The sequence below is a fragment of the Passer montanus genome, unplaced genomic scaffold (genome assembly GCF_014805655.1).
Source record: "Passer montanus isolate IOZ18808 unplaced genomic scaffold, ASM1480565v1 scaffold132, whole genome shotgun sequence".
Lineage (NCBI taxonomy): Eukaryota > Metazoa > Chordata > Aves > Passeriformes > Passeridae > Passer > Passer montanus.
The window spans coordinates 1132111-1158614 of NW_024360055.1; the positions used below are offsets into that span (position 1 = coordinate 1132111).

At 52.0% G+C, this 26504-nt stretch overlaps 2 protein-coding genes across 2 annotated transcripts; both read left to right on the forward strand.

The window, feature by feature from the left end:
* Window positions 1-1620: 1620 nt before the first annotated feature.
* Window positions 1621-7835, forward strand: BCL2L14 (BCL2 like 14). The gene is made up of 6 exons (XM_039699421.1): window positions 1621-3325; window positions 4396-5129; window positions 5676-5810; window positions 6280-6341; window positions 6612-6869; window positions 7389-7835. The coding sequence occupies exons 1-6, from the start codon at window positions 3318-3320 to the stop codon at window positions 7434-7436; spliced, it is 1245 nt and encodes a 414-aa protein (XP_039555355.1). The 5' UTR covers window positions 1621-3317; the 3' UTR covers window positions 7437-7835.
* A 5889-nt stretch (window positions 7836-13724) lies between these two features.
* On the forward strand, window positions 13725-25200 carry PNPLA1 (patatin like phospholipase domain containing 1). The gene is made up of 9 exons (XM_039699368.1): window positions 13725-14370; window positions 17133-17365; window positions 18818-18883; window positions 20918-21130; window positions 21553-21613; window positions 21692-21832; window positions 22083-22176; window positions 22430-22543; window positions 23065-25200. The coding sequence occupies exons 1-9, from the start codon at window positions 14169-14171 to the stop codon at window positions 23066-23068; spliced, it is 1128 nt and encodes a 375-aa protein (XP_039555302.1). The 5' UTR covers window positions 13725-14168; the 3' UTR covers window positions 23069-25200.
* Window positions 25201-26504: the final 1304 nt, after the last annotated feature.

The window sequence follows — 26504 nt, forward strand, 5'->3', positions numbered from 1 at the left end:
TCCCCAAAGGATGCTTTTTGTCCCAGGGAAGGGTCAAACCAAACCTTTCTCGGGGTGAAATCCTGTGGGACAGCAGATCTTCCTTGGGAGCTGTGACATCTGTGCCCTGTGCCACTCCTGGGATACGCACCCATGGGTGCCTTTTTCCTGATCTCCTCTTTCCACTCCACTTTCTTGCAACAGAGCCAGCCCTGATGGCTCCTGAGGATCCCACTGCTTCTTCCACCTGTGTTTGTTTTGTTGGAGCAGGTGGCAGTTGGTGGCCCTGGCTCTTGTGCTGTGCTCACAGGGAGTGTGTGAGGTGACCTCTCTTTACCTGCTTTTCCCGTGGTGACTAAAGATCACTCTGGGCTTGGCTGGGGATTTCCTTTCCTGGCTGGGAAGCTGCCAAAAACCCTCAACCCACCTTGTGCCTCCCTGGGCAGCTCTGGAGGGGTCTTAGGCAGTGACAATCCAAGGGCACCTTTGGAAGGGTGGGTTGGAATGATGAACTTTGTCCATGCTCCTAGGAAGCTTTCATGCACCTCCTGGAGAAATACCTGTGGCAAACAGAGGCAGGAGGGCTGTAAACCTGCAGCTTTCCTGGAACAGGAACCCATCCCTGTCAGTAAACAGCGAAATAACCACTTCTTGTGCCAGGAGTTTGGTGTGGGGGTGTGGGGAGGGACAGCACACGGCTCTCGGTGACTTTTGGCATGGCTGGGGTTCAGGGGCTGTGAAACACAGACAGGTCCCTCATGTGGGCTTTCCCAGAGGTTTCCAGGTGCTTCATTCCCTGCAGAACATCAGCCACCCTTCAGCAGCCCCACATCTGCTGGTGTTTGGGGCAGGGCATTGCACGTTGCTCATCTGCTGGGAGAAGCAGCTAAAACCACACCCAGGGCTGGAGGAAAAGTGGATTTGCTTTGGGGGCTGGTGCCCACCACCCTCTTGGATCAGAGGAACTGCAGAACTGGGCTGAGAGGTTTCCACTGAGGCCATGGGTTGGCTGGGGCAGGGAGCAGTGGCTGCCCTCAACACCCTGCCATGGTCCAGGTGTTCCCCTCAACACCTCACCATGGTCCAGGTGTTCCCCTCCACACCCCCACCATGGGTCGTATTCTTCCCTCCTCAGCACCATCATGGATCAGATCTGCAGCTGCTGTGTTTTTGTGCCCAGTGCCTGTTTGGTGGCTCGTGGCTGGCTGGTGGCTCGTGGCTGTTGATGACTCATGGTTGGCTGTTGGCTTGAAGGGATCTTTGTGGTCAACACCAAACACAGTGGCCTCCTACACTGGGTTAGGTTGGCTGTGGCTGTGGCTGGCCAAGCCTAGAAGACTCTCAAGGGAGGTGTTTCCCAACCCCTCCAGACACCCACGGGAGATTGTCCCAGCCTCCTGCACAGGAGAGTTCTCCTGATGTCCAGTCTCAGGCTGTGTCTTCCCAAGGAATTCAGGGGCTTTGAGCCCTGCCTTCTGAACCTCCACGCCTTGCAGCTCCATGTGGGGAATGCCTCTCCCTTGGTTTTTTTCTGTCTTCTGAAGCAATTTCTGTCACAGAAGCCGCTTATCCCCTGCTGTGTTCCCGTGGGTTTAGTTCTGCTTTTCCCCCCAACCCCAGCACAGGGTGCTCCCCCCTCACCACTGCATTTCCTGCCAGCTTCCTCGTTCTCTCCCAGCACTGATAAGAAAAGAGGATGAAAAGTTTGGGTGCAGATCTCTTGCCCCCACTCTGGTAATGGGATTTTGGTTTATCTCAGTCTCCTGCATCTTTTTCTTGTGCCTCTCTCCCATTAGTTTGAACATGTCCCAAATCCTGGAGGGATCTGAGCTTGGATAAAGGTCTCAGTCCTGAATCACATTTTAGGTGAAGATTTCTCCTGGAGTTTGGCTCTCCCATCTTCTGGCTGTGTCTGGAAGAGGCATCAGTGGAATCATGAGCAGGGATGGTGTTTGGACTCAGCCTTGGGGAATCTCCAGTAGAAAGATCTCCAAACTGACCCCCATGGTCCGAGTGGATGTGGATTTTTTTTTTTTTAATGGAAAAAAAAAGAGATTGTGAAAATCCTCCTCATCCCCTGGAATTGACTTGCTCTTGGAAGGATGTGGACAAGAGCTGGGAAGCAGCCTGGAAGCTCCTCACCCGTTTATCAGTCGATGGGTGTGCTGAAAAACTGAGCCAGGTAATTCCTGATCAATACCAGCCTCTGATTCAGGCGTGTGGGCTCAGGAAAAATGAAGGGATGCAGTCTGGACCTCTCCCAGTCACAGGAAATTACAGCACAGAGAGTTTATGGAAAGAGAAACAAAACAGCCCTGACTGCAAGCTGAACTCCGTATCAGGAAAAGAAAATTTCAATTCAGGAGACACCTTGGCTGAACATCAGTTCCAGCTGAAAACAGCGCTGCTGTGGTGGAAATGCTCCCGAGGGGTTTTCCAAGACGGGGTTTTCCAAAGCCTGCGTGTCTGCGGCTGCCGCCCCATCCCTGCGAGCTGCAGTGCGGGGTTTTGCCATCAGATGGCAAAGCAGCGATGGGGAATGGTGGGAAGCACCTGCCGGAGGATGCCACAGCCACGGGAGGGGGCACTGGGTGGCCAAAAGGAGCTTTGGTGTCCGATCTGGGTGCAGTTTGTAGGTGTTGGGCTGGCTCTGGTGGGAGATTTTCCATCCCTGGGTGAGGCTGAGCGGGAGCCATGGGAGTGGGAAGGATTTGGGGCAAGAGCTGGTTCGTGTTTTAGGGTGGAAGCACGAGCTGTCTGAACCCAGGGTGGGTTCAGGGATGTTTCAGCCCAGCCATGCCCAGGGTTGTGCAGGAGCCTGACATTGCCATGTCCCAGAGTGCCTGTGGCCCCCCAGGATCCGCCCGGGAGCTGCAGGGCACTCTGCTTCCTGCACTGAAACCCTGCTCATCCAAGAAAGCTGTGACTTCCCCTCACAGAAACAACCCAGAGGAGCCCATTTCGGGCATCACACCCAGTAAAAAACAAGAAACCAAACCAAACCCAAAGGCAAACAGCTGCCTGAGATAGCTGGTCTCAAAGGGCAGTGCTTACAGCAGGTGACAGGTGATTCTATGTTGTTTTGCTGCTACTTGTCATAAGGAAATTGCTTTCTCCTCCAGTGAAACTCACGCCCGTTGATCTGCACCACGAGGGTGGTGATAGCGGGGATCCCAGGCGGAAGCCTTGGCTGCTCTCCTACCTGGATGGCTGCTAAAAATAGGAGTGAACTCAGCCACCAGGGTATAAAAAGGCACCTCCCAGGAGAGCCTGGGATCCCTCAGCGCCCGTGGCCCAGGAGCTCATCTTGAGCTGTGTCCAAAGGAGCACAAAAAGTGATGGAAAGGTAAAAAACAAACCAGAAAATAGCCAATGTTGTGGTCAATGTATTGGAATCAACCAAAGTAGCGTGGGGATTGTGGCTTTGCCATGAGTAAATTTAGTGGGATGATTTTTTATTGGGGGTTTGGTGGGCTTTGGTGCTGGCTCGGATGAAGGGAACTGATTTTTTGATTACAAAAGCAGGCTGAGGTGGGGTGGGTGGGTGTGCTGTGTGTTGTGATGATCTCTGGATCTCAGCAGAGGCTGATGCCCAACTCCAGGGTGCTTTGTACAGCCAAGTGTGCCAGATTTTGGTGCTGGTTCCCCGTGTGCTGTTCAGGGGTGGAGAAGTCTGGTTTGGGTCTGGTTCTTTGAAGGGTAAAATTGGTTATGGAAGTAAAATCAGTATGAGGCAGGCACCATCCTGGCTCTCTGGTTTCCCAATAGCAGTGTCTTTGGTTGAATTTTGCTTATAGGTGTAGAGAAAAAGGGTGGTGGGAAAGGCAGGGGTTGGTGCTCTGGGCTCTGTTCCCAGCCCTGTGCTGGTGGGAGCTCACAGAAGGGCTGTGTCATCACAAGGTGACCAAGGCCACTTGCAGGAGCCCACATCCCCTGGCCTCTCCAGGGGTTGGAATGATTTTTAGCAGCCAATTCTTTAAGGGGAAATACTCTGAATTCTGGGTTCTGTGGCTCACTGGGTGCTCCTGGGGCGTGGTTTTTCATGTTGGTGTGGGAACAAGTTGCCATGGGATAATGGGATGGTGTCTGGGTGACGTCCTTGCTGGATAAAACCCCCTGGGTGATGAGCAGGCTCCTCCTCTAGGATATGCCCAGCCCATCTTCCCCCTCTCCACAGTTTCGGTTCCTTTACCAAGGAGTCTGTGGTTATAAAACCCTGCGTGAGCCATCTGCATCAGGAGCACTCAGATAACGACCATAAAACTGACTGATCATTAACCAGGAGCGTTAACGACCCCAGACACCCACAGCACCCCTGTGTGCCAGCACGGGGCAGGTTTCCATCCAGCCCAACCTGCCTGTGCAGCCGCCTGGGGAAGGCAAAAACCAGGCTGAAAATGTTGTTTTTCTCCACAGCAGCACTCGGGCTCCGGCTGAGGAGATGCCTCGGTGGGATGTGGGGCGGCAGCCGTCGGGCAAGATCCTCTCTCTGGACAGGCGAGAGGCCAAGAAGGTGCTGGAGATTTATGTCAGGCGCTCACTGAGCTGCCATGAAAACTCACTGGTGGCCAAAAAAACCCTCCAGGAGAAAGACAGAGGGCGAGGGAGGAAAACGGATGGGCTACAACGGTCAGAAAGTGATTTCTGCACGTACTCAAGTGCCAAACCCAGCCCCAGGAAGGACCAGGAGGAGAGACTCAAAACACCAGACCTGGAGGAGACTTTGGGTGATGACAGCAAAGCCGCCCAGGAGGTGCCTAAAGAGGGGCTGAAAGCCAAGAGGAAAAGCACAAAGAACTCTTCCCAGAGCAAAACACAGCGCTCGGGTTCAAAACCAGTCTGGCTGAAAGGTTTCCTAAATCTCTTCTTGAAGAAGAGCCCTGAGGACCAGAAGGAAAACACAGGGCAAAAAGCAAAGGAGAAAGATGTCAAAAATCAGGGCTCCAAACCAGAAGGAGCCAAAAAACACAGAGTAGACTCCAGCACGTCCCCAGCGCTGGGCAGAGCCCTGAAGAAGAAACCCAGCCTCAAGAAGGTTTTCTCCCTGAAGAAGCACGGGGAGGAGGAGCGGGGAGAGCCGGGATCCGGGGCGAGGAGCAAGCGCCCCAGCTGCCTTCCCCTGCGGCACGTCCTGGCCCCAGCCCAGCCAGGTGGGACCCGACCCAGCCCTGGCCCAGCCCTGCTGCCAGCAGGGCCCTGCTGGGCTTCCCTGGGGAGAGCCATGGTGTTTAGTGCTGGTTTCTAACGCCCTCCCAGGGTTTTCTGGGGCCTGGGAGAGGTTTTGGAGACTCCAACCCAAGCTGCTGCCCCAGGAAGGGTCGTTGTGCCCGTGCTTTGGGCACAGTCACCCCAAGTCAGCTGTGGGCAGTTATCACCCAAGGGTGAGCTTTCCTCCTCTGGCAGCCAAGGGTCACGGTGGTTTAGTTAAAACCTGAGATTAGATCCCAAGCCACTCTAGGGCCAATGTTAAGCTTCTTGAGGTTGGCCTTGGGGCTGGGAGCAGGCAAAGCCCGCAGGACACCATCCCCAGCCCAGCCCTTCCTGTGCCAAAACCCTGCCCGGGGACCCCTGGGGAGCTCTGGAGGATTCAGGGCAGGTGGTCCACTGCTTCCTTCACCTTTGGAATGCGCTGATCCGGGGTGGGCAGCTCTGGCAGAGCCAGTCCTCACTCCTGGGTCTGTGTTTGTGTCTGGCAGAGGCGGAGCAGCCCGACGGATGCTACACCCAGGTGTCCCAGGACATCGGGCTGATCGTGCAGGGCGGCGAGAGCCGGGGGGACACAGCAGGAGAGCGTGGGGAGCCCCCAGAGCCCCCCGGCACCGACGGGGTCGGTGAGTGTTGGAAACAAACGTGGGGAAGACTTGTCCCCTGCAGAGTCTGCATGGCATCCACCCCTGCTTCAGGCCTGGGCCTGGGGCTTTTGTAACCCCCAGAGCTGGATGGAGACTTGGTGGGAGATTTTCAGCATCAGGGTTTGACTGGGGGAGAGGGAGATTCACAGAACCCCAGAATGGAGTTTGGGTTGGAAAGGACTTTAAAGAATGCCTCATTCCAGCCCCACTGCCATGGGCAGAGACACCTTCCACTAGACCACAAAAAAGACAAAATTCAGGGGTAAAAGAGTATTTTTCTGTCTGAGGGTAACAAGGGTAACAAGGCACATGGAAATAGGCTGAAATGGGTTTTGGAAGGATGGAGGTGGATAAACACTGCTCAAGGAATTTTTCCTGGGGACTAAACAGAGCATCTAGATGAGGCTTGGAGAAAGGGCTGGAGATAACCTGGTGTCTCTCTCTACAGATGAAGCCATCAAGAGAATTGTTGCTCTGCTCCGGAGTGCAGGAGATGAGCTGGACAGGGAGGTGAGAGAGCTGGATGGGGCTGAGCGAATCCGGGCCAAGCTCTGCACTGCTGTAAAATAAACACAGCAAAACCATTGATTTCCCTGGGGCAGGAAAACACCCAGGAAAATCAGGAAACGCCAACTTTTAATTCCTTGCCTGGGTGTGATTGTGCCTGGCTGGGGGTGAAGGTGTCAGCACGAGGGTCCTGGTGTGGGGTGAAGGTGTCAGCACGAGGGTGGCACACGGAGCCCTTCCCTCACGACGTGTGCCCTCTTGTCTCCCAACCAGGTGAGGGAGGACGCGCGGCTGCAGCTGTTCTTCAGGGACATGTCCTACAGCTCCTTCAAGAACCTGGCTGACGCCTACGTGCAGAGGGAGCTGACAGCCAGCAGGCCCAACGTCAACCCCCAGGAGATCCAGTTTGCCTACACGGTCCATCTCACCGCCACGGTGGCGGGGATCTGCAGCCAGGCAGTGAACAGGATCATGGGCTTCGGCACCCGATACCTGGATGATTCCTTCGCACCCTACGGCAAAATTCTCCAGGTAAGGAGGAGGGTGAGCCTGGGGCTCAGCTCCCAGCAGCAAGTTAGGGCAAGTGCCCTGGGAAGATGTGGCTGCCCGTCTCTGGAAGTGTTCCAGGACAGGCGTGGAGCAACCTGGGGCAGTGGAAGGTGTCCCTGCCCATGGCAGGGGTGGGACTGGGTGAGCTTTAAAGGTCCCTTGTAGGCACACAGCTTGTGTGGTAGGGATGGGGCTGGCCCAGCCTCATCCCCCGTGGGTGCAGCTGTGAGAAGCAGGGGAGCAGCACTGACAGCAATGAGCCTTGGAGTGCCCAGGTGTGCTGAGCACCCACCAAAGGGAGCAGAGGGCACACGGGAGCACTGCAGGAACCATGAGGGTATAAAAGGCTGGGCTAAAGAACAAGAAGGGCTGATGTTTGAAGCCTTCTGATATTGTATGGTGATACTCTGTCTATTGTGGCTGTCTCAGCTGTGACGTGCTGTGACAGTCCTTTCCAATCCAAAGTATTCCATGATTCTGAGCATATTTCTTCTGTCACAGCAGAACAGAGAAAAGCTCAGGACAGACCACTGTGACAGCCCAGACTGACAGCTGCTGCGAGGGGCCCGTGGTGCCTGGGAAGCCAAGGATGAACATTTGTGGTGGGAGGACAATCCCTGATGGTGACCTGGATGTGGAGCGACCTTCTGAGCTGTGGATTTAAAATCTTTTCAGGAGAACCAACAGTGTGAAATGCTTGAACTCCACCTGTCTGGGGTGAAAAGTCAGTAAATCAAACAGAGCCCAAATTTCACCCTGTATTTATATTTTAGTTCCTGCCAACTGCTTGTGTTGAACCTCAGGGGTTGTTGCTGTTTGTACATATGTATTTATTTACCTGTTTTCTAAATGTATTTGTGAATGTACAGCATAATTTTTGTAGTTTCTGCTACCAGCCAAGAATCCAGTTTGAAAAAAATTCTAAAACTCAAATAAATTGGTGCCTAAATGCCAGCCAGGCTTGTCTGCTGGGAGTTGTGTTATAGATGGAATAATGTTTGCTTTGCTCCAGCTGCTGTGGGCTGCTCCTTTCCAGCCAAATTCCAAGTGGCACAAGGGACTCTGAGAGCAGACACACAGTGTTGTCCTGCCATTTTTACAATTTATAGGCCTTCCCTTTCCAGCAGACGTGAAATGTTTGAACTCCACCTGTCTGGGGGTGAAAAGTCAGTAAATCAGAGTCCAAATTTCACCCTGTATTTATATTTTAGCTCCTGCCAACTGCTTGTGTTGAACCTCAGGGGTTGTTGCTGTTTGTACATATGTATTTATTTACCTGTTTTCTAAATGTATTTGTGAATGTACAGCATAATTTTTGTAGTTTCTGCTACCAGCCAAGAATCCAGTTTGAAAAAAATTCTAAAACTCAAATAAATTGGTGCCTAAATGCCAGCCAGGCTTGTCTGCTGGGAGTTGTGTTATAGATGGAATAATGTTTGCTTTGCTCCAGCTGCTGTGGGCTGCTCCTTTCCAGCCAGATTCCAAGTGGCACAAGGGACTCTGAGAGCAGACACACAGTGTTGTCCTGCCATTTTTACAATTTATAGGCCTTCCCTTTCCAGCAGAAGGAGATTTACTACCCAGAGCAGCCTGCTCTGACACCAAGAACTGGGTAAAGCTCATTCCCAGGCGGTGCAGGAGCTGTAACATCCACAGGGACTGAGGGGATTTACAGCTGCTGGGGTCTCACCTAGGAGCTCTAAGAAGATGTGAAATGCCAAAGAGATTTAAGCCCTAATCACTGGGAATGTTTCCAGCTAATCTTTGCCCAGACCCCTAAGTAGGGCCATGGATTAAGGCAGTTCTGGGCTGGGTGGGGGGGTTGCCAGGGCTCGGCGTGGTGGCAGCAGCAGGAGCATCTCCTCTGCAAGGGTGGAGATGTTCTGGGGTGAAGGAGATGAAGTTTTTGGGTTTGCATTGTGCAGCAGGGATGCTCTACTGGGTTGAAGGTGATGGTGGAGGCAAACAAATGTGTGGGTCTGTGTCACTGCCACATTTGGGGTGAAAATCCCCCACGGGCCACTGGTGACAGCCCAGCTCTGCCCAGCACCTCCTCTCCTGGAGGATCTGAGCTTCTTGGTCTTTTTAAAACCCAAACTAAATGAAAAAGGGGAAGCAGAGCCCTCACAGGACAGAAGCAGCTCTTCCCCACCCAGATCCACGTCCCCAAAGCCTTCAGGGCTGTGTTTGACAGCCACAGGATTGAGTCACCAGCTGCCGAGGGAGGGGGGACAACATGCAGGGCTCCATCTAATTCAGCCTGGGGTAATTAGAGTGTGGAAAACATTAAATCCCACTCCTGGCTCCTGCCAACAACGAGTGCAGTGTCAACACTGCGATTCCTTCTGGCCGGAAACCAACCCAGGAGATTTTACTGTGGGAGAGACTGAAACCGCCCTCGTCTGTTTGCAACAGCCCCGACATTCCCGTTCCCTGCCCAGACCCGTGGGGCTCTGCTGGGCTGGGTGAGCTGGTGCTGGGATGTGGTTAGAGGGTCACAGGATGCCCCAATTTGTTTTGCATCTGAGCTCGTGCTGTGCCAGGGATGTGTTGGGATTTGCATGGAGCAGAAAAGGGCTTTGTCTCCTCACGGACTACCCAGTCCTTCTGATATTGTATGGTGATACTCTGTCTATTGTGGCTGTCTCAGCTGTGACAGTCCTTTCCAATCCAAAGTATTCCATGATTCTGAGCATATTTCTTCTGTCACAGCAGAACAGAGAAAAGCTCAGGACAGACCACTGTGACAGCCCAGACTGACAGCTGCTGCGAGGGGCCCGTGGTGCCTGGGAAGCCAAGGATGAACATTTGTGGTGGGAGGACAATCCCTGATGGTGACCTGGATGTGGAGCGACCTTCTGAGCTGTGGATTTAAAATCTTTTCAGGAGAACCAACAGTGTGAAATGTTTGAACTCCACCTGTCTGGGGGTGAAAAGTCAGTAAATCAGAGTCCAAATTTCACCCTGTATTTATATTTTAGCTCCTGCCAACTGCTTGTGTTGAACCTCAGGGGTTGTTGCTGTTTGTACATATGTATTTATTTACCTGTTTTCTAAATGTATTTGTGAATGTACAGCAAAATTTTTGTATTTTCTGCTACCAGCCAAGAATCCAGAAAAAAATTCTAAAACTCAAATAAATTGGTGCCTAAATGCCAGCCAGGCTTGTCTGCTGGGAGTTGTGTTATAGATGGAATAATGTTTGCTTTGCTCCAGCTGCTGTGGGCTGCTCCTTTCCAGCCAGATTCCAAGTGGCACAAGGGACTCTGAGAGCAGACACACAGTGTTGTCCTGCCATTTTTGCAATTTATAGGCCTTCCCTTTCCAGCAGAAGGAGATTTACTACCCAGAGCAGCCTGCTCTGACACCAAGAACTGGGTAAAGCTCATTCCCAGGCGGTGCAGGAGCTGTAACATCCACAGGGACTGAGGGGATTTACAGCTGCTGGGGTCTCACCTAGGAGCTCTAAGAAGATGTGAAATGCCAAAGAGATTTAAGCCCTAATCACTGGGAATGTTTCCAGCTAATCTTTGCCCAGACCCCTAAGTAGGGCCATGGATTAAGGCAGTTCTGGGCTGGGTGGGGGGGTTGCCAGGGCTCGGCATGGTGGCAGCAGCAGGAGCATCTCCTCTGCAAGGGTGGGGCTGTCCTGGGGTGAAGGAGATGAACTTTTTGGGTTTGCATTGTGCAGGAGGGATGCTCTAGTGGGTTGAAGGTGATGGTGGTGGCAAACAAATGTGTGGGTCTGTGTCACTGCCACATTTGGGGTGAAAATCCCCCACGGGCCACTGGTGACAGCCCAGCTCTGCCCAGCACCTCCTCTCCTGGAGGATCTGAGCTTCTTGGTCCTTTTAAAACCCAAAGTAAATGAAAAAGGGCAAGCAGAGCCCTCACAGGACAGAAGCAGCTCTTCCCCACCCAGATCCACGTCCCCAAAGCCTTCAGGGCTGTGTTTGACAGCCACAGGATTGAGTCACCAGCTGCCGAGGGAGGGGGGACAACATGCAGGGCTCCATCTAATTCAGCCTGGGGTAATTAGAGTGTGGAAAACATTAAATCCCACTCCTGGCTCCTGCCAACAACGAGTGCAGTGTCAACACTGCGATTCCTTCTGGCCGGAAACCAACCCAGGAGATTTTACTGTGGGAGAGACTGAAACCGCCCTCGTCTGTTTGCAACAGCCCCGACATTCCCGTTCCCTGCCCAGACCCGTGGGGCTCTGCTGGGCTGGGTGAGCTGGTGCTGGGATGTGGTTAGAGGGTCACAGGATGCCCCAATTTGTTTTGCATCTGAGCTCGTGCTGTGCCAGGGATGTGTTGGGATTTGCATGGAGCAGAAAAGGGCTTTGTCTCCTCACGGACTACCCAGTGGAAAGTCAAATATCCTCTGTCCCAGAGGTTATCATCTTCCATCAGCACATGGGATGCACCTGCCAGGTGAAACAGCAGAGAGGAAAACTCCCATTCCCCTCTCCTGTGCTATTCCAAATACCACAGCTGAACCAAACTCTCCTTCTCTGCCACGGGACCTTTTCCCACCCATCGGGGCAGCCGTGCTGGGGAAGCAAGGAGCCAAAACCTGCCCAGCCCCTTGCACAAGAGGCTCCTGCTCTCAGAAAACCCAACCCAGTGTGCAGGGATGCTGCTCCAGCTGGGCATGGTGGGATGAGGCGGGGAGAACCACAGCTGCCCTCGTGCAGCACCCCAGGGCTGGTGGCTTTTGGAGCCCAGGTCCCTTCCCAGCACCTTGGATTAATCTCCTGGTTATAAAATTGGGACCTGGTTGCCTGTGACCACTGAAGATATTAAGAAGGTTTTAAAGAAGGGCAAGTTATTAGTCCTGGGGGTTTGAGCCGTTTCCAGCTCTTGGCATTACCTTCATCCTGCCCTAAACACCCCGTTGTGGCTTCCCTCAGCGAAGACAATCACCTTGCACGAAAATCCCCGGCTCACGGCCACCGGCCATCTGGGCAGCCACAGGACCCTGCCCGGGCAAAACACAGCCCTGCACAGCCCCCAGCCCAGCCAGGGCTCCTGTGGGCTGGGGGCTGTCTCCCCAGACCATCCCAGGATCCTGTGTCTCCACAGCTGTCAGTCCCCACTAATCCTGCTTGGGAGTGCAGGGGCGGGGGGAGGGCAGCTTAGAAAATCAGCCTGGCACTTAATGAGCCAATTAATGCAAAATTTGCTGTTGCTAAGAGGATGATGACAAGGTTTCATCTCACGGGAGCATGGAACTGAGCCAGGCAGGATGATGCCTCCTGGATGCTGTCCCGGGCCGTGGTGCTGGCAGCTGGGGAGGGTGCGGGGGAGATATGGCACCTTGGCCCTGCTGGAGGAGCCCCCGTGACTGAGTGCAGGACAGAGCTGTGTGTGGACAGAGGAGTGTGTTCCCACAGCTCCCACGGGATCATTTACACCTTTGCCAAACCCTGGCAGTCAGGGCTGGGCATGGCTGAGGAGGTGCAAGGGCTGAGTGAAGCAGGAGCATCCTGCACCTCTTTGTGCAGAGCCTGATGGAGTCCCGGGGGCCTGAGGCAAGCAATAGGAGCAGTTAATGCACAGGGAGCATGGGAACAACTCATTAGAACACACAAACCCTCTGCACTTCCAGTGCCCTGGCGTGTCTAGACCAGTCACAACAACAGGTGATAGTTTTGTCCTTCATGAACTTGCCAGTGCTGGAAGAAAATCCTTTAAATGAAGGGATTTACTTTCCCAAGGGCTGGAGGAGCCAAAGGCACCAATCACACAGATCAAAGCTTTGATATCTCCAGGAGGCTGGTGGAGAGGCTGGGGTGTGTGGGAGACTCACCCAGCAAGGGGATCATGAGAAACATCAGAGAGTGGAAAGACAAGAAATTAGGGCCTCCAGTAAGGCTGTGGATCCAGAAGCCCTAATTCAGGCAGTTGTTCACCTCCAGGATGATCCCATTCATTACTAAATATACCTTGGAGCTGGCAACCTCCTCCTGTGTGTCCTGACATCCAGGGAGCACCAGAACCCAGCCCTGGCCATGCTGTGATATCTACCTGGGGGGTTCCAGGCAATGTCCACCTGCTGCTCCTGGTGATATTTCAACCCAGGGACATTTTGCATGTCAATGTGGGGGACTCTGCTCCAATTCCTGTCTTGGGGACACAGTCATGGCTGGAGAAGGCAGGAGAAAATGTATGAAAATTTGGGATGAAGCAGCACTGCAAAGGTGGTATCAGGATGCTGGGCCATGCTGCACTGTTCTGGCCAGGCTGGTACATGGACACAGGGAAGGAGAGCTTTATTCCTTGCCCACATGCCCACGTTGTGTTGCATACACAGCCCTAATTCTAACCCAGGGAATGTTTCCTCTCAGCGTGCAGCTCTATGGATTTGGACAACAGAAACAAGACAATATTTACCAGTGCTTAATAAATAAATCTGTTAAAATGGCAATTTTTGTTCTGTATGTTGGCAGCAGCATCAGATCATTAAGGCTGAAAAGACAAGAAATCTATGGCATTTCTCCCTGGTTTTATAATCAGGCAGTGAAGACAGTTCAAAGGCAGTTTGATTCTCGTTCAATAACCACAGGTCTGGGCAATGTGGTACTACTGTAAGGCCTTAATGAGAGGGGAGAAAAAAGCAAATCCAGGTCTTTGGTTTTTGCCTGATGCAAACAATATCCAAGGGTCAGGCAAGGGCAAAACCCTTCCAACAGGGAGCAAAGTTAAGGAGTATTTCTAAACCTAACCCAATGTAACGCCCTGCATCCACCCCTTGTGTAACACCCTCTGGCTTTAAGTGTCTTATACAAGTCTTTACTCACTTAGTACTGAGCTGTGCCTAAGCTGGGATTGATGGAGAATCCAATTTAGGAAAACACCCTTTGATGAAGGAAGGATGAAGCGAAGAGGAATTTTTGCACAGACGTTCCCAAGTGTGACGGGCACAATAACACCAGGACCCTCTCTGGGAGGGCTCCTGGGGCACTGCAGACCTGTTGGCACGAGAGAGGAGCCCTGATTCAGCCCTGAGCATCCGAGCTGGCTGTGGTTGAGGATTATAAGAGCTGTTTTGATCAGGGGAAAATTTCTGTTTTTAGCACAGGCAGCAATTAAAATAGCTCGCGAATCTCAACGCCTCGGGGAGCTGTCATAAAAGAAGGCAGAAAATCCATCTTCTGGACTCCTCTGCAGCTAGAGATGAGCCTGGAGGCAGCAGAAGAGAAGAGAGCCTGAGGTTCACCTGGTGGAAAAGGACAACCCCAAGATCTCAAGCCAGATCCGCTGCTGTGATCCCGAGATGACTGTGGAGGATCTCCGGGCTTCCAGCACCCCTTTCTCGCTCTCCTTTTCGGGCAGTGGCTTCCTGGCCCTGTACCAGGTTGGGGTGGTGCAGTCCCTGCTGGAGTTGGCTCCCGAGCTCCTCAAGTCTGCCTGCAAGGTCTACGGCTCCTCGGCCGGGTCGCTCATCGCTGCCGCCGTCGTGTGCGGCGTCGGCCTCGGTAAGAAAACCCCGGCCCCGAGTCCTTCCAGGAGCTCTTCTGCTCCACAAACCCTGGGGGGATGCCTCGGGGTGCTGGGGGGTGGTGGGGCTGGTGGAATTCTCCTCACTCACCAGGCATTACAGAAACCCAAGGTGTTGTCACCTTGGCAGCCAGCACGGCGCAGTTTTGGGAGGTGAAAAAGCCGGTTCTGACAGCCCGAGTGTTCCCTGGCTCAGTGGGCAGAAATTACAGGGGGAAATCTGGATGTGCCTGTCATTCCAAATTCCATATTCCACTGGCTCCTCTTCCTGCTCCTGCTGGAGGAGCAGATCTCCTGCCCTTCTGCTCTGGGGGTGCTGAGGTGTGTCCCAAAGCCAGCCTGTGCAGTCCCAGGGGCTGGATTTACCCACGTAAACCCTCTTTTCCCTATGGATCAGGTTTCTTGGGATGTGTGGCTATGAAGGGACACGAGTGGCTGTCACACAGGTATCTATAGAGCTGACAGCCTCGTTTGCTGATCCCCCTCAGCCTTCCCAGGACAAGGGGAGATGTGTGATTCCCAACTCCAGGTGCACCTTTCCCCGGTGCTCCAGCAGGATATTCCTGGAAAAACAGCAGTCTGCTCCAGACCAGGGCTGGAATTTCTCCTATTGCTGCTAAAGGGGTTTTGCTCTGACCCTCTTTCAACCATGTGGAAACAGGCCCCTCTAGCAACAAGATGTGTAGAATTAATTCACAGTAGTTAATCCACTTTTAATAATCACATCCTCCCATATTTCCAATTAGTGCCCATGTGTAAACAAGTGTACACAAGACTTAAGGCTCTAAAGCCTGATCCAAGTTCTGCTTCAAGCAATGGGGACATTTAGGAGGAGCAGAAGGTTTTGGGGACCAAACAATGATGGAGGAATCTGGGAGGGAACATATGGCTCCTGAAACCTCTGGTGGATGCTGAAACTGTTCTTCTGCAGCTAAAAATAATTCAAAACATCGGCAAATGTGTTTAGATAAGGCAGAAAGGAACATTTCTACCCACGTGGGGATGAACTCCTCCACAAATAAGCAAGGGCCCCAAACTTTCTGGTTTCTCCTGCTAGCTGTAATGGATGGAGCTGGGGCTGTCCAGCAGTACAAATACATTCAGCAACTGTTCTTGCCAGTGGCACCAGTCCTGAACTGGATCTGAACTGGAATCTGCTTCCCTGGAGGTGAAAATCACCATCCACTTAGAGGGGCTGAGATGATCTTGTGCCCAAAATATCTTCCCCAGAGGAACAAAAGACACTTTGGATAGTGATGACTCTGGTCAGGTTTCTAACAAGGACAATGAATGTGGCACAAGCTCTGTCACATTCATGCTGGGGATGACTGGGTCAGAACGAAGGTGAAAGGTGTGTTTGGTGGCTCACGGGTGGCTGCAGTCAGGTGTCTGTCCCCTGCCCTGGGCTGTCTGAGGAGCTCTGAGCTCCCAGAGCCAGGCTGTCCTCTGTGACCCCACCAGTCACCTCGTGGGGACATGCTTGTCACCAGGCTGGTGCAGGCAGGGACAGTCACATTGCTGCCAGGCTCATCCTTCACTCGCTCCGCAAAGCTGGGCTCGGCTCTCACCTCTTACCCAGCAGCTTGTGGGCAGTTTTTCCATGTTTTCCCCCATTTCCAGGACACAGAGCAGCCAGACAGGGACCTGGGATGCCCCTCCTCCCTGGAGGTCAGGCCCTTTCAGCATCCCCTCTGTGCAAACCTGCCCAGTGTTAATCGTTGCCCTGTGTGGCCTCAGCATCTGCTCAAGCACACATGACCCCTCTTAACGCCTGTGTTGCTCCAGTTGCCTTCAGGACACTGCACTTAATCCGTCTGTCCGTCCACACAATCCCATGAGACTGCACGGAAACCTCTGCCCCTGCAAAGCCTTGGTGCTGAGCCAGGCCCGTGGCCCCGTGCTGCTGCAGGGTCCCAGGGAGCCCACAGGAGCCCTGGGAGCAAGGACAGCTCTTTGCAGCTTTGGTGCTGGACAAATTTCACTGCAAGGGTTTCACTCACCCCTGGTGAGTTTTCCATGTCAGCAAAGGCACCAAATTCCCTCTATGGGATCAGGCTGCCTGCAGATTTTGCTGCACTCCTCTTCCTCCCCATCACTATGAAACCTTTAAAACCTGGAGTCTCCTGAGCCCTCGGCCAGGGCTCCAGGGCTCTGCTCCTTTAACCCAGCTCCTGGCATGTGCAGACACAAGTCATGGCTCTTAACACCTCCCTGGAGCTCAGGTGAGCCAGGAATGCCAGCAATGTGGAGCCAGGACACCTGGCAGAGACACCTTCACTCCCCTGGGCAGAACTGGTGCCCCTCATCCTCACACAGGAGCCAGCCCAGCTCCCTGTAAAGCCTGGGGCTGCCCACGTGGAAAACTGGAGGTGGAAGACAGGAATGTGTCGTGCAAGTCACGTTGTCATGGATAACTCAGTGTCCCCCTTGTGGGGCTCTCTGGAACCTTTCCCTAATCCCGACCAGGAACATCTTGAGGCCCCATCCCTGGTGCAGGTGGAGATTTCACCACTGGGGTCACATAAAGACATGATGTCCTTTGAGGACATTATGGGGGTCATGCCCCCCTTTCTGCCCTGCCTCAGTGTCCCCCACTGTAGCAGCAGTACCATCCTGGGGTAACACAGAGGGGCTGCAAGAAGCTTTATTTGTGAGGAGTGTTAAAAATAAGATTTAAAATATAACTGTCAGTGCAGCAGGAATATTGGCTTTCTCTCCATCTTTCCCTTGCTTCTTTCAGATGACCTCAAGGAGTTTTTCTTTGCACTGGCAACAGAAGTCAGGAAAACCATCCTGGGCCCCCTGTCTCCCAAGTGCAGCTTGCTGGCCAATCTGAAGACGGTCCTGCAGCGGATGCTGCCCGAGGATTCCTACCTGCTGGCCTCAGGGCGGCTGCACATCTCACTGACACGCGTGGTGGACGGCCAGAACGTCATGGCCTCGGAGTTCAGCTCCAAGGAGGAGCTCATTCAGGTGCAGAGACCTTCCTCTGGTGCCATGGGTGTGGACATGACAGCCTGGTCAGAGAGTGAGAAAACTAGATGAGTTTTCCTAGAATCAGCCTGGGAGACTTTAGGGAGTTGGAGATAAACAATGATAGCCAATTACTAAAAAAAACGCAGGTGTTGTTTTCATAATGTCTGTTTTCTTGTTATTCTCATAAGGTTGTTTATGGGCATCTTGTTAATTAGCCAGTCAGGAGAAATGTATTGATTAAATGACCAATAGGTCCACCTGTATCGATCAGTGTATAAAAGCAGTTCCAAGTAAGGACACGTGTTTATGCCACTCAGCCTTCTGACTGTCTTTTTGTCATTTCCTACTAAACAGCGACGTGGGGAAGGTCTGTCTGCCTGGGATGGACATACCCAAGTGCTGCTGGCTTTAACTGCACTTTTTCTACCTGAGATGGGGAGAGAGTCAGGAGGCTCTGCCAGAGCCATGATCCCACCCCAATGGGCTCCATGAGCCTGGGCGTGGGGAGGAAGGTTTGAGTTCCAGGATCAGATGGAACAAATCATGCTAAAAAAAGCAGCAGGTTTGTTTCCAGCCTCATAGAGCTGATGTTGGGGCTCTAATAGTGACTTTGCAAAAGCCCTGTCAGTGCTGGTGTGACCTCTCAGCTCTCCCTACAGGTCTCTCCTCAGCCATCTGGCAATGGCTTTCTTGTTGCCTCAGCATTTTCCTGGGAGGAAAGAGCTGGAAAAAGCTGCTGCTAAACGACAAGCAGCTCATTAACCAGTAAATTATCTGCTGGGGGGATAATACCAGGGTAAAATCCTAACAGAGCTGACCCTGAAGTCCTGGGTCCCTTGTCCCAGGGAGACAGCAGAGGATGGCAGCTCCATAGAGGTGTTGGAGTTCACTCCATGGTGCCTCCTCTAGGTAGCCCAGGAGCCTGGGGTGCTCATTCCCAGCTGATGTCATTGGTGGGAAGTGGTTGTAAATGCCCCAGCAGTGGCTTCACCACTGACAAATCCCAGCAGGGTGAGGATACCTTGTGAAGGTGTCTTGGTTTTGTCCAAAAACCTGCAAAGATGGAAATTGGCCCCAAAGCTTCAGCTTGCCACCATCAAAGGACAGTGTTGGACACAGACGTCCCAACTGTGTCCAACTGTGTCCAGTTGGCACGTCTGTGCCAACTATTCATTACAACTATTCATTACGACTATTCATTCTGGCAGCTATAAAATTTAAAAATGCAGTGTTGTTCTCTGCTCCAGAGAAATGTTTCCACTTCGGTGAAATCAGATATTTTCCCCTTCTTGAAGCCTTTCTTGCCACAGTCCCCAGCAAAGTCCAGGTGGCACCAACAGCCTGGTTCCAGACTTTGTCAAGGCTGGATTTTCAGGCACCACATCAGCAGCTTTTGTCCAGAAGAACTTTGACAGGAACACTGACTTCTGCAATCCCTCTCCTCCCCAGGCTCTCCTCTGCAGCTGCTTTCTTCCAATTTACTGTGGATTCATCCCTCCATCCTACAGAGGAGTGGTGAGTGATATTTCCACTAAAACACACACTCCCAGCAGGGTGTTCTTGGTTTGAGCTTTACACTCCTCAGTAAAGGAGGAATGTATAGACCAGGGAGGGATAGGTGTGTCCAGGCTTTTCCTTTAGTTGATGGAGGATGACAAAGTCCATCAGCTTATTCTTCACCACATCCTAAGATGACAGCTGGGTGGAATTGCCATCTGGAGAGCCTTCTCCTGCTTTGCCCATGGACAGAGTGTGGATGACCTTATGGATGTCTGAGTGAGACAAGAGGACACCCAGAGTGGGACCTTGAGACACAATCCAGCTATTCTGGGCAGGGCCTGTCTGCAGTGCAGCTTCATCCCTCGGCTCAGGTGCTGACTTGCACAGCTGAGACATCGAGAGTTCGTGGGAGGATCCTCCCCCAGCCCTGAGCATTTCCATACTCTGCTTGTCTGAGGGAGGGGAAGGAGGAGCTCGGCAGTGTTTTCCAGTGGCAGTGTTTTCCATTGGCAGTGTTTTCCATTGGCAGTGTTTTCCATTGGCAGTGTTTTCCATTGGCAGTGTTTTCCAGTGGCAGTGTTTTCCAGTGGCAGTGTTTTCCATTGTCAGTGTTTTCCAGTGGCAGTGTTTTCCATTGGCAGTGTTTTCCAGGGGCAGTGTTTTCCAGTGGCAGTGTTTTCCATTTTGCAGTGTTTTCCATTGGCAGTGTTTTCCAGGGGCAGTGTTTTCCAGTGGCAGTGTTTTCCATTTTGCAGTGTTTTCCATTGGCAGTGTTTTCCAAGGGCAGTGTTTTCCATTGGCAGTGTTTTCCAGTGGCAGTGTTTTCCAAGGGCAGTGTTTTCCAAGGGCAGTGTTTTCCATTGGCAGTGTTTTCCAGTGGCAGTGTTTTGCAGGGGCAGTGTTTTCCTGTGGCAGTGTTTTCCATTGGCAGTGTTTTCCTGTGGCAGTGTTTTCCATTGGCAGTATTTTCCATTGGCAGTGTTTTCCATTGGCAGTGTTTTCCATTTTGCAGTGTTTTCCATTGGCAGTGTTTTCCATTGGCAGTGTTTTCCATTGGCAGTGTTTTCCATTTTGCAGTGTTTTCCATTTTGCAGTGTTTTCCACTGGCAGTGTTTTCCATTGGCAGTGTTTTCCAGCGGCAGTGTTTTCTTGGGGCAGTGTTTTCCATTGGCAGCGTTTTCCACTGGCAGTGTTTTCCATTGGCAGTGTTTTCTGGGCAACCTGTGCAGGGCCTCACCATCCTCACAGGGAAGATTTTTTCCCAGTATTCCATCTAACCCTAATGGCGGTGGGAAGCCATTGCCCACTTGTCCTGTGGCTCCATCCCTTCATCTCCCTGTCACTCCATCTTCAACTCTTGGAGCCCCTTCAGGGTCTCTAAGGTCCCTGGAAATGTTCAAGGCCAGGTTGGATGTGGCTTGGAGCAACCTTGGATAGTGGAAGGTGTCCCTGCCCATGGCAGGGGGTGGAATGGGATGAGCTTTAAGGTCCCTTCCAACCCAACCCATCCCCAGGTCTGTGATTGCTCTGTGAGGCCTCTCTCCCCTGTTATTTCATTTAATTCCATCAGTTGCAACTTCCAGAACCACTGAGGTGGGTGGTAAATCCAGATTCCTTTTGGAATAGAGCAATTGACATTTTCCTTGCCCAGTATGTAATACCTCATGAATCTGCAGACCATTATTAAACATGGGGGCCCTACTGCTCAAGCTCAGGACTTGAAAGTTATAAAACACTGTGCATTCAGTGATGTCTGAATTGGCTCTTGTCTGCCAAAAATTGTTGTACAAAGCTTTGTGAATGAAAATAATTATATTTCCATTTTAATAACTGCTGTGGATTACAGACCTGGTCGAGGAGCTGGCTGGGTGCCACAGGCAGGGCAGGGGAAGGAGCTGGCAAAGGGATAAAGAGCACAGGCGGGACAGAAGTGGGGAGGACAAGCTGGGATGGGCTCAGGACAGGAATGTCACCTGTGCAGCGGCTAGCTCCCAACCCAGTGACACCACAGAGGCCCCAAAGCAAACCCTGCCTGTGCTCCTCCCCCAGCGCTACGTGGACGGAGGGTTCACGGGCCTGCAGCCCGTGTCCAGCCTGGAGGAGCCCGTGATCACCGTGTCCCCGTTCACCGGCGAGCTGGACATCTGCCCCCGCGACTGCCCCGCCATCTTCTTCTGCTTCCAGATCTTCAACGGCAGCATCCAGATCTCCATAGAGAACCTCTGCAGGATCAGCTACGCTCTCTTTCCACCCAGCACCATGGTGAGCCCACCAGGACTTCTCCCAGCTTAGTTCTGGTTAGAAGAGTAATGCTGCTCCTGCCCTCTCAAGATTTAAGGTTCAGCTCAATCTCCACTGTTAATTAATGGGATTTCAGAGGGAGGGGAGAGCACCCACTGTTTTTGCAGTACATTTTGGGGAAGGGACACTGATGATGGGTGGGCAGCTTGGGATGGGGTCCACAACCTGCAAAGGACCAGACAAAACCAGGTGATCTCTAAGGTCCCTTCCAACCCAAATCATTCTGTGTTTCTCTGACTGGTGCTGTGGTGTTTGGAAACCAACCAGTGCTTGCTGCCTTCCCAAATGGGCCACCCCAGCCCTCCACAGTCAAACAGCTTTGCACAGATCCTGTAGGACTGGGGTCAGGGCTCTTTAATGACCTTGAGTGTTTCTCCTTGCAGGTCTTGAACGACATTTTCTCCCAGGGGTACCAGGACACTGCCCTTTTCCTGTACAGGAACAGTAAGTGCACCCCAGGACCCAAGGGGCACCTCGGTGTGACGCAGACAAACATCATCCCCTTCTCTCCATGTCTCCCAGATGCCTTTGGCTTTAACTACTTCGATGGCAATTTCCGCTTCGGCAGCACCTGTGGGAAGAATGACTCTGGAAAATCCAATGGGACACACCCCGGCCTGTACAAAAGGGTCCCTCAGTGCCTGACCCCTTACTTCCTGCCAGGTAGAGGATTTGGGGTGCTCAGCTCAGCTTTAGGGCTGCTGCAGCCTTCAAGAGCAGCAGTGTTACATTTAAGACATTACTGAGTTATTTATTAAATATTTCTATTGCAAAGAGACTTTGTAAGAGTGGCTTCAGCTGGACGCTGGCCTGGGCTTCAGTACCTACCTGGGCAAGAGGAGTTATTGCATTTATTTCATAGTTTCTAATTACTGGTCTTTATTTCCTTCTGTGCTGTCATTCCTGCGTGCAGGCTTGTGGAAGAAGGAGCAGGTGAATGGACTGCAGGACCCACTGGCAAAGGTCCTGCTGCAGCCCTACAGGCTCCCAGCCTTGTTCAGGAAGGGGTAAGAGCATCCCAGCAGAGGCATTAGGGAATGACACACAAACCAGGGGCTGTGCCTTTAGCAGGGGCTGAAGGGACACATGGAGGGGTTTGGTGTTCTCTGAAGGCAAGATCCAAGGGATCCAAACTGACAGGAATGCCACAGCATCTCTTGGTTATGGAAAAGATTATTACAGTGTGTATTTACCATGAACACCTCCCCTTTGCTGCCTTCGGCCATCACTAAACTCAGCCTGTGTACTTTGCTTTTGCAGGGTGAAGAAGGTGTGGGGGCTGCTGGAAGGTGTCAGGTCCCTGGTACAACGACTCCACAGGCTCCTCCAAACCTTGGTGCCTGGTTTGCCTAAGACAGCCGTGGACAGGAGGAGGTGAGGGGCTGGGGGGCTGCAGACACTTAGCATAAATAGAGCAAGGTGCAGAGCAGGCAAACTTTGGGAACCTCACCCATTGTGTCACTGATGGTGAGTGTGGCTAAAAACTCCAAATCTGGAGTAGCCCACATTAAAAGTAGCTAATTTTTTATCCCTGTGATATTATTTTGATATCTCAAAGAAGTTACAAACCAGCTTAGTGCTACCTCCCTACTGCAATCCATTTGTGTGCCAGGTATTAACTTGCTGGGCTCTGTCCTGGCAGGAGACCAGGCACATTCACCAAGATCTTGAGAGATGTTCTGGCACTAAGCTCTCAGGGATTTAAGGCATATACCCCCAAAATCTGCTTGCATGTTTCCTCCTGTGCAGCTGCCCAGGAGACTCAGAATGATTTTGCCCTGAGGCAGCTGCAAACTCCTCAGCTGTGAGAAAGGCCTTTGGAGTCAAACATTCCTGGGGCTGCTCATCCCTGTCAGTACCTCCACCCTGCCTCAGCTCTCACCTTGCTCCCACAGGTAACAAGGATTGTCCCAGCGGTGCCCTGGGGGTCTGAAGCGCTGCCTCGGAATGTGGTGGGCAACACCAGCACACACCAGCATGGCTGCTGGTTCTCGAGGGAATTTTTGGGGAGTATTTTTTTCTTCAGAACCTGTCTGGTTCTGTCTGCAGTGCTCTCACTGCAGTGTCCCTGCTCTGGCCTCACCTGCTTTTCCATGACGGCCGAGGCAAAGCTCTGGTGCTGCTCCTGGGACCCACCCCAGGCTGCAGGGGCCACGGGGCAGCTTCACCTGCAGACCTCAGAGCCCAGTCCTTTCCCTGCCTACTCCACCTCCTTCCCACCAGCAGCATCACTTCCCTGCTTTAATGCAGATCACAGGGTGGGCAGTTGTCAGGAAATGCCATGTTTTAAGTGTTTTCCTCCCACTCAAAAACTTCAAGAGAGATTCCTCAGAGAGATAGAGAAGCCTTAGGAAGCATCATACAGGGCAGGAACTAATTTTTCTACAGTTCCCTGAAGTTTTTTTTAAACAATTATTAATCCTTGAGCTTCACACCTGCCCATAGCCCTGCATCTCCTGCCTGTGGAGGTGGGAGTGCATTTGGATTCCCCTGGAACTTGCAGCTGTGCAGAAGGATGGAGAAATTAAAGATTAACTTCCCCCTACTTCTGAGTCCTGCAGGCTGCATCTCCTGACATTTCACAAATATGTGAGTTCTTCTCATGCAATTGTCTGTAACTCACGGCCACAAACAGAGCGTGGCCCAGGCAAACACACCCTGTGTCACTGGTCTGCACACAGAATTAATTGGCAGCACTTTAATTATCCCAAAACTGTGCTGCATACCAGAAGCTGTGGATTGGTTTTGCCCCAGTGTGTCTCCCCTGTTTGTTGGTTCCTGACAGGAAACAAATGCAAATGGATCCCAACAGCAGCAGCTGTTTATTAGAGGAAATAGCCTGTTCAATTGGACAAAGGGAAATCAACAGAGGGAAGTTTCATCCAAAGGGCCGTGGAGATTGCAAGAACGAATGTGGGGAGTAGCTGAAGGCAGCTTTGATGTAACCAGACTCAAAGTTAACTAGGAGTGCTCTGTGAAAGAACAATATTCTATGCTATCCAGGTTCAGTTAAAATCAGGACCTGGGAATACCTTCACTGGAAGGAGCTTGATAAAGAAGCCTGGAAGCTTATTTCATAGATCAGAAAAGGTTTGGGATAAAAGGGAATTTAAGATCACTGAGTTCCCCCCCTACCATGGAAGGGACAACTTCACTATCCCAGGTTACTCCAAGCTCTGTCCAGCCTGGCCTTGGACACTTCCAGGGATCCAGAGACAGCCACAGCTGCTCTGGGCACCCTGTGCCAGGGCATGCCCACCCTCACAGGGAAGAATTCCTTGCCAACGTCCCATCTATCCCTGCCCTCTGGCAGTGGGCAGCCACTGACCCTTGTCCTGTCCCTGCAGTTCCTGATGAGGGGTCCCTCTCCAGCTTCCCTGTAGCCCCTTCAGCTCCTTGAAGGGGCTGTGAGGTCTCCACACAACCTTCTCTTCTCCTGGCTGAACAGTCCCAACTTTCTCAGCCTGTCTCCATAGGTGCTCAAGTCCCCTTATAACTTTCTGTGGCCCATTTGATGGATCCTGTTTGCATTGGATCCTGTTTGCTCCTGTCTTCCATCCATCCTGATGGATTTACACCTCCCAAGCACTGCAGCCAGAGGCAGGCTGCTCCAATCCAGCTGTTGCTGCCACAGGGCAAAGTGGAAGGCTCAGAGACACTCAGGCCTCCCCAGGCAGGAACTATGAGCTCATCATTTGCTTTTGCACCTCTGCTCCCTCCCACTTATCCAACAGCTCCTTCTCCAGGCTGCTGCAAGCACCATCCCCACCTCCAGGCAGGATATTACCATCTCAGTCAGCCCGAGGCAGTTACCCTATTGAAATGGGCGTCAAAATCCCCCAAAGAAAATTCTCATCTTGGAACTGGACTTCCAAATCCATTAAATGCATCTGCAAACCTCAGCCACAAAGAGGAGCACAGTTTGATCTGCCCAATGTATGTCACCTGCCCCATGTGGTGCTTGAGCATAAACAATTGTAAAACATTGAGAACTTCAAGCAAAATCAATCTGCAAGGAACCCCCAAACAAAACTGGTCTATCTTTTTAGATCTGGAATGGTAATGTTCCTATTCTTTCCCTTTATATTCCTCATTTGTTGTGGGCCTCTTAGATACAAGAGATTGTGTCTTTTTTCACTTTTCATTTAATTTATGTGGTTGCATCATAAATAATCATCATGTTGAAAAAGCTGAGTAATTTTACTTAATCTGATAAATTCTGAAATGTTGAAACACTCATAAGCAAAGAGAAAATAAAGAGTAAAATTCAAAGAAACTTTGCATTTCATCAACTGCTTCCTTGTATATTTTAGTAAACTGCAAACGGAAATTCTGAGGATTCACTGGTTTTCCATTGAAAACTAAAATGGGAGCTGGCATTATTTTGTATAGGATTGCAGAAAACGATAAGTTTTGTATTTAAACCTGCCTTGTGTTCCTTGAAAATGATACTGGTAGATGTTTACGAGCAGCTCTAATATGCTTTCCTTGCACAGTGTTAGGTTAGCAGAACCTGGCTGGTATGGTGGCAGAGAAAGCCACAGAAGCTGCTTCTGAGGGGGAGGCTCCTCTAGACTTGTACTATGTCCAGCAGAGGCAATCCCTAAAGGCTCTGATGATTGGCGTATGGGGTGGCCCATTTAGAGAAGTTAGCAATGCCTCTGTGATGACATATTTAATGAGGGAAAAAGATGTGCAATTCATCTTTCCCTTTCCCTGGAGAGATGGTGGGAGAGCCACTGGTCCCCTTCCCAAGGGGGGCTGCTGGGCCCTTTCCTTGGAGGGGCTGCTGGGTCATGCCACTGGGGGCAATCCCAGCCCTGCAGCCGAGGTTGAGAGTGGCCAGGGCCAGGAGCAGCTGCTGCCTTCGTGGTCCAGGAGAGGCCACACAGCTGGGACCGCACAGCCGGGGCGGTGCCACATGGCCGCTGCCATCTCAGCATGGCTCACAATGAACTGTACTTGCTTGGCCGCTTTTAGCCAGCCATGCTGCAGACAGAAGGGCAGAAACGGCAGCAGCAACTTTTCCTTGTTGGTGCCTCACGTGAGGAGAGATGTGACATGGAGCCAATGACCGGTGTGGCTGCACAGTGCCGCTGTGGACCACGCCACTAGCAGTGAAAGGCATGGCCAGCAATTCCTCCATGCAGAGCCCAGACAGGAGTAACCTTGCAGCACTCCAGATCTCTATAAAGTTTTCCAACTGATAGAACTTGAAAACAAATGAACCTACAGACACCAATTCTCTCCTGAGTCAGAGAAAAGAAAAAGATGAACACATAAAAGGAGAGCAACATGGTGACACTAAGTGTCGGAACCCAGGACATCTCTCTGG